The 13,089-nt window shown below is 46.8% G+C and overlaps 1 protein-coding gene across 6 annotated transcripts in view; it reads left to right on the plus strand.

Annotated features, from left to right (window-relative positions):
* The window catches only part of INPP5B (inositol polyphosphate-5-phosphatase B), a 51,994-nt gene that overhangs the window by 36,643 nt on the left and 2,262 nt on the right, over positions 1 to 13,089 (plus strand). For all 6 annotated transcript variants that reach the window (XM_073317435.2, XM_073317437.2, XM_073317436.1 and 3 more), the window contains 12 exons: positions 162 to 263; positions 669 to 783; positions 1,529 to 1,645; positions 2,501 to 2,688; positions 4,094 to 4,205; positions 5,263 to 5,372; positions 7,602 to 7,737; positions 8,441 to 8,551; positions 9,499 to 9,661; positions 9,854 to 10,089; positions 11,290 to 11,403; positions 11,906 to 11,990. In XM_073317435.2, coding sequence (XP_073173536.1) covers positions 162 to 263; positions 669 to 783; positions 1,529 to 1,645; positions 2,501 to 2,688; positions 4,094 to 4,205; positions 5,263 to 5,372; positions 7,602 to 7,737; positions 8,441 to 8,551; positions 9,499 to 9,661; positions 9,854 to 10,089; positions 11,290 to 11,403; positions 11,906 to 11,990 — 1,589 coding nt within the window. The remainder of the gene's footprint in view (positions 1 to 161; positions 264 to 668; positions 784 to 1,528; positions 1,646 to 2,500; positions 2,689 to 4,093; positions 4,206 to 5,262; positions 5,373 to 7,601; positions 7,738 to 8,440; positions 8,552 to 9,498; positions 9,662 to 9,853; positions 10,090 to 11,289; positions 11,404 to 11,905; positions 11,991 to 13,089) is intronic.

A 13,089-nucleotide genomic window follows, 5' to 3' on the forward strand; every position in this document is an offset into this window, starting at 1 on the left:
ATAAAAGAACAAGTGAGAAAATTGTCCCAAACTATTCCCACACAACCCTGCTTGTAGTTCTTTTGTAAAGTAGATACACTCTGTCAAATGCTGCAGGAAAGTTGCTATCACAGGCTTGGATTGCAGCTCTAGGATTTTGTTGAACCTAAGTCTCTTTGCAGATTTTTTATTGGAACGTACAATGTGAATGGCCAGTCACCCAAAGAGAGCCTCCAGCCTTGGCTGAGCCATGATGTTGAGCCTCCGGACGTTTACTGTGTTGGGTGCGTATTTCTTTCCTGCTAGCCCTTCTGGAAACATCTCTGGGTAGCTTGCTGATGAATGTGTTGTGTGTATCTATCCAGCCAAAGCATTGCAAACAAGGGTTTAAAAGCAAAAATATTTGTATTATCTATAGTGGCTCTTATTCCGGAAGTGTTTGTTCTCTCTAGTGGCACAATGTACTTTGGATGCTTTTATGCCACACTGCGGTTAAGTCAATTTAATACTAATGATAATTTACTTTTGCACTTAATGCACTGCTAAAATCAGCATAACTGGATTAGAATTCCAGTTCCAAAATCAATTTATACTTTGTGCACTAAATGTATCTCTTCCCCAGCAGAAAAGGCAGGGAGAGTTAAAACAAGTAAAGTGAATGCATCCATGTGTTCCTCCCTCTGTTACAGCTTCCAGGAGCTCGATCTGAGTAAAGAAGCCTTCTTTTTCAATGACACACCAAAGGAGGAAGAATGGTTCAAAGCTGTAACTGATAGTCTTCACCCAGATGCCAAATACGCAAAGGTACATGTGGCTTGGGGGTGAAGTTAGTTTTGAAACATAAACCAGTTTCCAGTCAGGCATCTTCTCGTGTTTGCTTTCCCCTCGTTTGTCTCCATTGTGTCTGTCTCCTGTAGGTTTTTGCCAGGCTAGCAATGCTCAGTGTGGGTGGTATATAGCACTTCTGTGCAAGGCTCCCAGACATGGTCACACGCTCCTGAGAACGTTCCCATAAGCAATAGTAGTGAGAGCTAAGGACATTTGTGCCTCACGCTGTGGGTTAGAGAGGGGCATAACAGAGCAACCAGGCAAGTAGAGCTCCCTGCTCTGCTGAGATGAATGGATAGAAAGTCTTGGCACTTGCCGACCCCTGCTCAGCAGCAGCACCAAGCAATGAACTGTCCTGTAGTAGGACTTTTGCTTTAATTTTGTTTGAGGTTTGGTACCTACTCCTTAAAATCCTTGCTTTGGCTTTTTCTTCTCACCTCTGATCCAGGCGTGTGCCTTCTCGGGGCTGCCTCTCCCTCATGCAGCGACTGGGGTATTGAGCCACTTGCCCTGAGTAGGGCCAGTTACTCCTGTCCCGTCTGGTGCTGTTGGAGCACCTACCTCTGTGTGCCATGTGTCAGGTGGGTGGCTCCCTAGAAGAACAGTGTTGAAGCATTAATATTTTTGGTTGTTTAGACTTCAAGCTCACAACAGGGTGGGGTAAGGTTTTCCCCTGAGAAACAGTCCTGGCTATTGGTATGCCGTTGACTTTCTCTTTCAGGTTAAGCTTGTACGACTTGTTGGGATAATGCTGCTGTTGTATGTGAAGGCAGACCATGCTCTGAACATCTCTGAGGTGGAAGCTGAGACAGTGGGAACTGGAATCATGGGGAGAATGGTAGGAATGCAGTGTGTGCATGGGCAGGTGGTGGGAGGTTGTCTTTGGGAGGGCCCTGAGTAGCCTGTTCCTCTGGCCCTGAGTCACCATGACTGTTCCTGCAGCTAAAGGAGGCCTGGATGCAGCTGTCTCTCAGGGAGACACAAGGTGCTCCCAGGGCATGAAAGAGTGACACAGAATCTCACCTTTGGTACGTGCCTGATTGCATGTTGTGCTGGACTGACTCTCAAGAGAGTTTGAAATTGGCATGGAAACTGGGCCGGGCTGTATGCATCTGCTCAGAAGAACAGACTTCAGTTCTGCTCCGGTAGATTTCATGAGCTTTTTGAAGATCACGTGGACCACCTCTTTACCCTTGGAACCTACCCTCCAGTAATCCCGCAGATGCTTCATGGTGAGGGAAGTTCTGAGCATGGCCCAAAGCTGCCTTGTCATCTTACAAAATATTCTTTATGGCTTGTGTTGAAAGAGCCAGTTTGTTACTTGGCAGTTTTAATTACTTGCCAAAGCAGCCAACCAGCTTATTCTTAATGGTATAATTTGCTCTCATATGAGCCGTGCCCTGAATTGCAAATTGAATTCCATGCACCCTCCTGCTCTGCTTTGCTGCTGTTTTCATGATGTACTATGCTAATACTTGCTGACCCTCCCACAGTGATGGAAGGGCATGGGCTGGCTCACTCTCTGAGGTTTGTGTATATTCTGCTTAGGGGTTTGCGCCTTTCTCTTTCCCCTGGAGCCAGACTGACTGTGCCAAAATCCTCTGACTTGTCCACTACTGTTACCCCAGTTTAGACATCAGTTCACCTACGGTCCCAGGAAAACTCACAACCAGTCTCTCTTCCTGCCTACTAGGGTAACAAAGGTGGAGTTGCTATACGGTTCAAGTTCCACAACACCAGCGTATGCATTGTGAACTCTCACCTCGCAGCTCATACAGAGGAGTACGAGCGGCGGAACCAGGACTTCAGAGACATCTGCTCTCGGATGCAGTTCTGCCAGTCAGATCCAAACTTGCCACCCCTTACTATAAGCAAACATGAGTATGTTTCCAAGGTCTACATCCATTGGATCACTACAGTTCACTGCTTGGCCTCTGGCTTTGATGGGACAAGTGATGGGCTGTATGAGGGTGGCTGGCTATACTTTCTGGTGTAAGCAATTCCCCAGCAGGAGCTTGAGAGGTGTGGTCGAGTAGTCTGAACACAGGCCATGGAGCCAGGAACTTGTCAGTTCTAGTTCCAGCTTTGAAAATGACTCCCTGTCACTGTCTCACTTTCCCCATTTGTAAAGTGGAGCTAACACATACTTACCTCCCCAGGGGGTTGTGAAGCTTAGGTTTTTTTTCTAGCGTGTTGGAGGATTAAAAGTACTATCAAAGTACTAAGGACTGCTATTGTCTGCTGCTGTCTCTTTTAGATCGATCCCAAAAGTAAATTGTAAGTAAATATCTTGCCTAGTGCATTGTCTTGTAATAAATACTTAGCATTCATGTAGGGCTTTCCTTCCATAGCTGTGATAGCACTTTGTGAGGGTAGGTCGGAATCATTACCCTCATTTTACAAATGGAGGAAGCCGAGGCACAGGACAACAGAGACTTGTCCAAGGTCACACAATTGAGTCCATGGAAGAGCTGGGAATAGTATTTGGGCCACCTGGCTCGCAGTCCTTTACAGTATCACATGCACACATGCCCCTTTTCCAAATACGGATAAACTAAATTGCATTGGAATGTTAAAGGGGATAAAAATTCAGATTTCTCGGCCTCCTGGTTCAACAGGAGCCGGAAGGTGGGAGTTGGGCGGTGGGACTGGCTGGGCAGGAAGCCTGCAGATACAGTCAGGATGCTGTTGCTGTGTCCCTGCTAATAGTGGCCTGGCAGACCTAGCCCCCTACTTCTTTCCTTTATACTAGTGAACCTTGGGAAGCTTGTCCCTGATTAAATGTCCCATTCCAGGGAGTGAAGATGAAGCTAACGTGTCGGATTGGCTCTTGGGTGCTGCAGACACATTAGTTTACTGGGCACTGTGCCTTGCCAAATTGCCCAGTAATATGGGGGCATGTTTTCTTCAGGAGCTCTGAATTTCCTTTATGTGCTTGTATCATGGCAGTGTTAGTAATTAAGCCTTCCTGCAGGCTGCAGACAGAGCTGGATGTTCATGTAGCCCTGCTTGCACGGAGATGCTACAGAACTGCTTGGGATTAGCTGGTTCCTAAACAGGTCAGTGCAGAAAGGAAGGTGTGGTTTCATCAGGCTTCCCCTTCACATTTGGCTGAGGCTGCCTGGTTCTGAGCACTGTCAGCGGGGTGAGATACAGGATGCTGCATGGGGACACAGCAGGCAGGGCACACCTGTAAGAGACCAAGAAGCCCTTCTGGCTGCTTGTAGAGACTACAGTAGCTGACTCTGTCAAACAGGGATTTCACCCTTGTGTGCTGTCCTTACAGTATCATTGTGTGGCTTGGGGACCTCAACTACAGGATAGAGCAGCTGGAGGTGGAAACGATGAAGAAGCACATTGAAAAGGAGGATTTTCAAGCTCTTTATCAACATGACCAGGTACAGACGTGTCCTTCCAGAGGACAGGTGGGCCCACATCCCATTCTCCTAGGAAACTGACTCCTCTTTAGTGGGAGGCTTATGAAACTCTCATTTGCTCTGAAAATCACCTGCACAGCATAGCTAACCCTGGCTATCAGGGTTCGCAGCACCAACATGCATTAGAAGCTGCTGTTGGGTTGGTTTGTTTGATGTCCATGGAATGATCTGAAATGGCTGCTGTCCCGGCACATAAGAGTTTGAGCCAGGAGCAGCGGTCCCTCCCATGGCTCAGTTGGCATCAGCATGCACTTTGTACACCAGGTCATCATCCATCCACTTCCTTAATAGCTGGTTGTGGGGCAGGACACCACAGCCTGGCAGGAGGAAGTCAGCCCTCTGAGGTATTGGATATAAGGGCTGCTCAGAGAGTTAGGTAGTATTGCCCTGGGGAGTGTGAAAGCTGATCCAGTTACACTTCCCTTGATTTGCTTGTCCAGTGTGGTTATCATGAAGGTTATTGTGGTTGCCCAGCCCATCCTCTATGAAGGGTGGGTGTAGGTGTGACTATGCCCATGAATACCTGGGTTCCGTCTCCCACCTGGAAAAATTATAAGTTGTGAAATGCTAATCTCCTAGTACTACTGTGAGGCCTACGAGAAGTGAATCCACAAGACATTTGTGTGCGTATATGCATTTTCACAATGGGCTTGATACAGTAATCCATGGGTGAAAATTCTCTCTGGCCTGTGTTACACAGGAGGTCAGACTAGATAGTTGTAATAGTCCCTCCTGGCCAGGAAATGTAAGACTCTGCATAAAATACTGTTATCACACTTCAAAAGTTCTAACATTAGAAACATTTCCATTCCTGTGTCTATGGAGATTTCCTTCGGAAGCGGCAGCACAAATGATAGATTGTGTGTGCACGGATGGGGGACGTGTGTGTCTGTGTGTAGGCATGCACACACTTTTATTAATTTCCCAGAATATGGTGTCCTTTTTCCCCACTCGGGACTCCAGAAGGACTTGTTTAAACAATCTAAGTTTTTATCTGTTTGGCTTTTTTCCCTACTAGCTGAAGAAGCAGATGGATGAGAAGGCTGTCTTTGGTGGCTTTACAGAGGGAGAGATTACCTTCCAGCCAACCTACAAGTATGACACTGGCTGTGATGACTGGGACACTAGGTATGCCATGGGTACAACCTCAGCTGTCATGTCATTCATGTCCCTTAGCTCCTGTATGTATTGTTTAAGGCAGGAAAAACAAGTCTACAAGACCTTTTAGACCTAACAGACCTGAGGAAGTTAAAGAATTTCTGATTTTTTTTCAAATATTTGTACAGGTTTATATTCCACTTTTGGTGTGTGTGTATACCCAGCGTACTTGGGCTGGAGACTTTTGGTCAGCAATACCCATTGGGGTGGCTCACGCACCCCGAGTGTCCTGGTGCTTACAGCTGAGGGTATAAAGAGTAGGGGCCTCCCCATCATCTCGCAGTTCCTTTTGGCTGCCCATGGCTACCAGTTGGAGCTTGCGGTCATGCCTCACAGCTTACACAGCTCAGCATAGCCTCTTGCTCTCTCTTTCACTTGCCAGTTAAGACAGCTTTCTTAGCCTCAATAACATGTGCTAGGAGAGGAGAGGAGCTGCAGGCTCTGATGGCAGGACCTCCGGGTATGGTTTTCTATAAAGATAAAATTTCATGAAGGCCTCATCTGAAATTGCTATCAGAAGTGGTGTCGGATTTTCATTTAAATCAAATAATAAATCTACTGATATTCTTTCTGCCTGCTCATGAGGAGGAGAAGAGGTTACATGCACTGGACATTTGCAGAGCACTCTTGTTTTATATTGACAGAACAAAGCTGTGTAGCTCCTGTCTGAGTCTTTGTGGCTCACACTGAACGGATGTGAGGACAAGCTCTTTCAGCACAAACATCATCTCATGCATCAGGACTTGTTATGACTTAGCAAATGTGACATCTCCAGCAAGAATTACCGCACATTCTACCAGGGCTTGAGCTACCTCAGAGGGTTTCCTGAGAAAGATTTCAATCATGGAAGCTTGCAGAGCAACTGCATGGTCCTCCATACACACCTTTGCTCACAGTTATGCCATCATCAAAGCATCCAGAGCTGATGCAAACTTTGGAAAGAAAGTCTGTTGCTGTTTCAGTTGACTCCAAGTCTCCACCACCAAAGGGGCATTGCTTGGGTATGACCTAAAATGGAATATACATGGGTATAAGCATGTGAAGAAGAAGGAACAATTACTTACCTGTACAGTAGCTGTGGTTTTTCGAGGTATGCTGTACAAATATATATTCCATGACCCTGCCTTTGATCCCTGCTACTTCTGATAACGGCAAGATTCCGGTGCAAAGGAACGGGTGGGGGGCCCCGCCCTGCCCTTCATGCATTCTTTTGAAGATTCGAGGATACTCAAGGTATGTGCATCATCCCAGTGGGTACTGCTGACCAAAAGTATCTGGCTGGAATGCTCTGGACGTGCAAATATCCTAAAGTGGAATGTGTGTACAGTCTCGAAGAATCACAGTTACTGTACAGGAGAATAACTGTTTCTTTGAGTCCAGTGCCAAGGTAAATGTCCCAGACTCTCTTCCTTGGACACATTTTGGAAGACTTGGAATCCCATCACTAGGTTTGTGGGCACTTGTGCTGCCCCCTCTACTCTGACTCTGATGTTTGCTGGATTTTCCCTACCCCCTGCCAGGAATAAACCCTTTGATCTCCTTAGTTTTGAAGCTTCTTCCAATGTATCACTTCCTTCCTTTTCAAACAGAATTTTTGGAGATCTTTTATTTGCTGATGCCCAGTAGAATCCTTCCTGGCTTGGCTTGACTTGTCACAAAGAGTGCTTTCTTTACTGCAGATACCTATGTGCATCCCTCAAAAGACTACTGGGTGAATATTTTCTTCATGTATTGTCCAGCCATTCTGTACCATGCTGTTCTGGCTGAATTGTAGATTCTGGCTGCAAGGGTCAGAATGTTTGATTCTGCTCAACAGTGTTAAAGGAGAAATTTTAAGAGGAAAATTCAATTTTACAACTGGGAGTTTTCTTGCTTTTTCCAAAGTCCCTCCAGTCTGAAGCAATTCAGGATAGTCTCTAAATGCTGCTTCTTGTATAGTGTCGAGGGGGAAAAAAACCTGCTCCTCTTAAGAAGAACAAAGGTGAATGATGGTACAGAAATACGTAGACAGACACACCCACCCTCTGGAGCTCTGCACAGAGAATGGGTTGGAAACAAGCTGCAGGTCCTGGTAGAGCACTGGCTAACCCTCTGCCACGGGAGAGATGCCTGTTCCTGGCAAAGCTCTTCTCTGCCTTGCACTGTTACTGCCCCTAGACTGTCTTCTGGGAAAGCTTTAATTGTGGCTTCCCATTTTAGTGAGAAGTGCCGTGCCCCAGCGTGGTGTGATCGGATCCTCTGGAAAGGGAAGAATATTTGTCAGCTGAGCTATCGTAGCCACATGGCTTTGAAAACCAGTGACCATAAGCCAGTGAGCTCCATTTTTGACATTGAGGTAGGTGCACCGTGATTCATAGTAGTAACAGTGCTAACCCTCTCCCTAAGGTAGTCACAGTGGCTGTACTGATTCCTTCTCTTCCCTCATAAGCTGTTGCTCTGGGTTTGTGCTTCCCCTAGCTTGGCCCTGATAACAATGCCCTGAAATGGGACCGTTGTTCTCAGTAAAACACAGATGTGACCCCGAGCCTGTTGCTCCTGGCAACATACAGTTGAGCTCATCCATGAGCAGAAATAGGTAGTTGTTCATGAATGTCCCCTTACACTTTGTTTCCTGCTTTTTACCTCTTTCCCTGGAAACCTGCAGCGTTTACATCAGCTGACAGGAGTGTAATTCGCTGCCAGGCTTTAACAAGCTGATCCCAATGCAGGCTGGCTGATTTTATCTGCTAGGTAGAGCAGCCTCCCACAAAGCCAGAAGCCTGCCCAGCAGTGGGCAAATGTTGGGTCAGAGACACTGGCCCATTTTATTCACGTTAGACGCTTTCCTGCATTGAATGAATTCTTTGGTAAAGGCTGGAAACTGGTTCCATTTTAACTTGCTTTTGGTAATAAATCTGCAGTAATTTTCCATGTGTTTTACCTGCGCTTCTGATTCCAGCCTTCTTTAAAATCAGGTTGCTCCATATGTTTCAAGACTATTACAATTCTCCTGCAGAGACACAGTAAATGCCCATTGGTGAGGTGTGTCCCCCTTTCAGGTGAAGGTTGTGAATGAGGAGCTCTACCGAAAAGCCTTTGAGGAAATAGTGCGCTCATTGGATAAAATGGAGAATGCCAGCATCCCGTCGGTGATCCTTTCCCAGACGGAGGTAGGACATGTTCCCATACTTTCCCTCCCAGGGCCATCAGCTCAAGGCAGAAATGAATTCTAGAACCAAGAGGTAGTCTAGTATAATTGTGAGCACCGGGGGCTGCGAGTCAGGACTTGTAGGGTCTATTCCTGGGAAATTTAAGATAGAGGAATAAGCATGGAACTGGCGATCAGGAGCTCCTTAGTTCTAATCCTGGGTTTGCCACAGAGTCATGGTGAGGCCCAAAGCAAGTCACTATCCCGTTCGGCCTCCCTTTGCCCCTCCGTAAATGAGAATGAGAGTCCTAACTCAGGCCTGCTAAAGGACTCTGGGATCCAGGATGTAAAGCAGTTGGTATCAGTGAGTGCGAAGTAGAATGCTCATTATTTTGTTTAGTGACTTATAAAATTCTGCGGCTTGCACAGATGTTCCATAGCTGCTGGGAACGGGTACTTTCCATTCAAAAACCCAAACAGTATGCCACCCTCCGTGCCCCAGTTGAGTAGTGCAGGGTGGAATAACTGTATCCCTCACTTTAACTTGTTCTTAAAAACATAAAACCTAATAAACCCTGAACTGCTGAGATGTCTGGAGAAGGTCCACTACGTGAATGTCTCTGCTTGGAGTGCTGGATACCAGAAAATGTATTCAACTGGAGCATTTAGGTCCCCCTGTGTAGATCTAGCTTCAGTGGAGTTACACCAGCAATGAATTGGTCCCATAAGGCTGATTGGCACAGATGACCTGGGTTCCTAGGAAATACAGCCTTGGCAGGTCACATTTAATGTCAGGAGCTGGGTGTTTAATGTTCAGGCATGGCAGATATTTCATTAACTAATTATTAAGTAGCTGAGGCACATAGATGTTCTAGGGGAAGGACCTTTCCCTTCTCTTTGAGGAAGTTGCTGGCTGTGGGTGGTGATGGAGAAGCAAGAGATGGCGACACTGGCAATATTTGTTCCTAGTTCTTCTTCAAGGATGTGAAATACATGCAGCTGCAGGTGGAGACCTTTACTATCCGTAATGGACAAGTGCCTTGCCAATTTGAATTCATCAGCAAACTGGATGAATACACCTACTGCAAAGAGTGGCTGATTGCAAACCCCAGTAAGGGCTTCCTGTTACCAGGTGACTGACTCTTCCAGAAGATTCTGCTTCTAACTATTCATCCCATATTAATAAACCGGTATCTGACTTGTTCCACTTTGTTCTCCTTTCTGTTTGGAGTCTGTCATGGCCACTGTATTAATCTGCCATTTGATAGGACTTGTCGGTTTCATGACTGTATTTACTGAGCATGTGTTTATTTTCTTCCTGCAGATTCTGAAATGACTATCGAATTGGAACTGTTTGTTAATAAATCAACAGCTACATGTTTGAACTCCGGAGAAGAGAAACTCGAAGACATTCTGATTTTGCACCTTGACAGGGGGAAGGATTATTTCCTGTCTGTGACAGGAAATTACCTGCCCAGCTGCTTTGGGTCTCCGATCCAGACACTGTGTTACATGAGAGAACCTATCCGGGACATGTCGGCAGAGTCCATTCGAGAACTGGTATGTTAATGAGTGAGCTGAAGATCTTTGGGAAGCGTGCCTTTCCAAGCCTAGTAGAACCCCCCCACCCTCTATTCGGCATTGGTGAGGCCTCATCTGGAGTACTGTGTCCAGTTTTGGGCCCCACACTACAAGAAGGATGTGGAAAAATTGGAAAGAGTCCAGCGGAGGGCAACAAAAATGATTAGGGGCTGGAGCACATGACTTATGAGGAGAGGCTGAGGGAACTGGGACTCTTTAGTCTGCAGAAGAAAAGAATGAGGGGGGATTTGATAGCTGCTTTCAACTATCTGAAAGAGGATTCCAAAGAGGATGGATCTAGACTGTTCTCAATGGTAGCAGATGACAGAACAAGGAGTAATGGTCTCAAGTTGCAGTGGAGGAGGTTTAGGTTGGATATTAGGAAAAACTTTTTCACTAGGAGGGTGGTGAAGCACTGGAATGGGTTATCCAGGGAGGTGAAGGAGTCTCCTTCCTTAGAAGTTTTTAAGGTTAGGCTTGACAAAGTCCTGGCTGGGATGACTTAGTTGGGGATTGGTCCTGCTTTGAGCAGGGGGTGGGACTAGATGACCTCCTGAGGTCCCTTCCAACCCTAATATTCTATGATTCTCTGAACCCTCACTCAGTGCCAGGCTATTAAACCTCAAGCTGCCCCCTCTTCCCATAGTGTTAATGAGCATTCTCCCAGTTTCCTTTTATTACTATTATGGGGTTTATCTCCAATAATCACATTGACACCACCTGTTCCCTTAACCCCAGAAGGGGCTAGCTTGGTTGATGCAACTTATTTTCTCTAGCAGTGTTTTCACAATCACCTGGGCTCTTTGAGCTAACTGAGTTCCATGCAGAATGTTAAAAAATGGTGTTAAAGATCCCACGGCACTTTTCCTATGAGTAGAGATCTACCTCAGTGTCCGAGGACTTCTCCTCACTGGTGTGCATTTGGTGCCCATTTGTTATTTCATTTAGGTGGCGCGGTATTGGAAATCTGTGTATTTTTGTGTGTGTGCATGCGTATGTGAAGCAGTTTGCCATCCTTTCAGGTGGAGGTACTGTGTAAGTGTTTATGCTGTATTAGTCTATACTCAGACCAGTTGGTGAGGCTGCCCTACTCCGTAATGTTCCTTAACGCTAACACCCCTGTCTCTCACTCTTAGTGCTTTGCAGAGTTAAATAAGAGTCTGGCTTGCTCCTTTGCAGACCCTGCTGCCGCTACAGATGAGTGATGACATTTTTCGGGATGAGAAGCCCCTGGACATCCCCAAAGAGCTGTGGATGATGGTGGATCATCTGTACCGCAATGCTTCCCAGCAGGTAGGCAATGTCTGCATTTGAGAAACCGCCCTCTGTTCTGCCAGACACTTAGCTGAGTTTTGAAGAACATCATGGAAATTAACAGCTTTTGTTGATGCTAGCAGCGTGGACATTAGCCAGAAGTGGGAAGAGTCCCTTCTCACAAGTGTAAGGAGATATAAAGGAGACTTGTGTGACAAGAGGCACGAGCCCCTTGAATACACTGATCGTGAAGGACACTGATTTTGTGTAAAGATCCAAGTAATGCATGTCAACAGCTGTTTCCTTTGTTCCTGCTTTGTTTCATACTGCAATACAGTAACCTGGGCTAGAACGGTTGACAATATGGTGCGTATTGATATGCACCAGTCTGGAGAGACTTTCATGGCACCCCTTGTACACCTATTGTGGGGTCTCTGGGTAAAGTATGGGTCACACGTGGTTACAGTAAATAGCATTGTAACAGATTATTCTGTTTGTTTCCCTCTCTGTGAGTCTAACGTCTGTGATTTTTCTGTTGCAGGAAGACCTGTTTCAGCAGCCAGGCCTAAGATCTGAATTTGAGCAGATCCGAGACTGCTTGGATACGGCAATGCTTGATACACTCCGTATCCTTTGGAACTAATGTTCAGTGAGGCTGATTTGTGTATCCTGTGCTAGAACCACTTTACACTTGGAGCCTCAAGCAGCCCTGGGGGCTCCATTACATTTTAGTGTCCCTTGTACTCTGATAACTGAGATGTGTTTCTTTAGCACTGATTGTATCAAGTCACAATGTGTCTGCCAGGTCTTTGCTAAATGGATCAATGGTCAGTGCAGGATGACCAAGCTTGCTTGGGGCCACCCCAATACTAGAGTGAATTCCTTCAGGAATTAAGGCCCATCCCAAACCTTCCCACCTTGCTCAAAGTGCAAGGCATGCTTCTTTGACCTTGTCTTCTCTCATGTAAACATATAGCAATATGTGTATATATAAAATATAGATTATCCAAAACAAAACACTCCACTGCACACGTCTTCCCCTGTGGAAAGGAGGAGAGAACAAACACATGACAAAGGTTAGTCACGTTGCTTAATATAGTTCTGGAAGGTGTTCAGATCCTAGAGAGACTAGCGTGGTGTAAGAACATGAATAGAATAGTGACTGGTAAATGACAGGTATAAATGGTCCCAGTGTTTGCTATGTGGAATCAGTCGGGATAGTACAAACTCTACCAGTAGAGCCCTGCAAATCCGCGGGTATCTGCTTTATATCGGGGGACCATTTTTGCAGATAGCGCAGATGCAGATACAAATTTTGTATCCGCGCAGGGCTCTGACAGTAAGAGCGGGCAGGCAGCTGTGAGAAACAGCAGTGCAGACCCTCCACCTGCCCTGGGAGAGGCCTGGGGGGCAGGGACACAGACCTGGGGCTGCTCAGGCTCCCCGCCCAAGGCAGATGGAGGGTCCACCGTAGCTGCCCACAGCTGCCCACCTGGCTCTTACCATGGTCGAGCTGTGGCTCTGAGCCGTCCCCCTGGCTGGAACTGGAAACCCGCGCTGGCAGGCCAGAGGAAGGGGGGCGTGGCTCGGAGCCGCAGCTCAGCCATGGTAAGAGCCAGGCGGGCAACTGTGGGGAGCCACAGTGGACCCTCCCCCTGCCCACGGTGCAGGGCAGAGGGGGGCTGAGAGAAGCTCCTGGCCATGTCCCCACCCCCCAGGCTCCCT

The sequence above is a fragment of the Lepidochelys kempii genome, chromosome 19 (assembly GCF_965140285.1).
Source record: "Lepidochelys kempii isolate rLepKem1 chromosome 19, rLepKem1.hap1, whole genome shotgun sequence".
In the NCBI taxonomy this organism is placed as follows: domain Eukaryota; kingdom Metazoa; phylum Chordata; order Testudines; family Cheloniidae; genus Lepidochelys; species Lepidochelys kempii.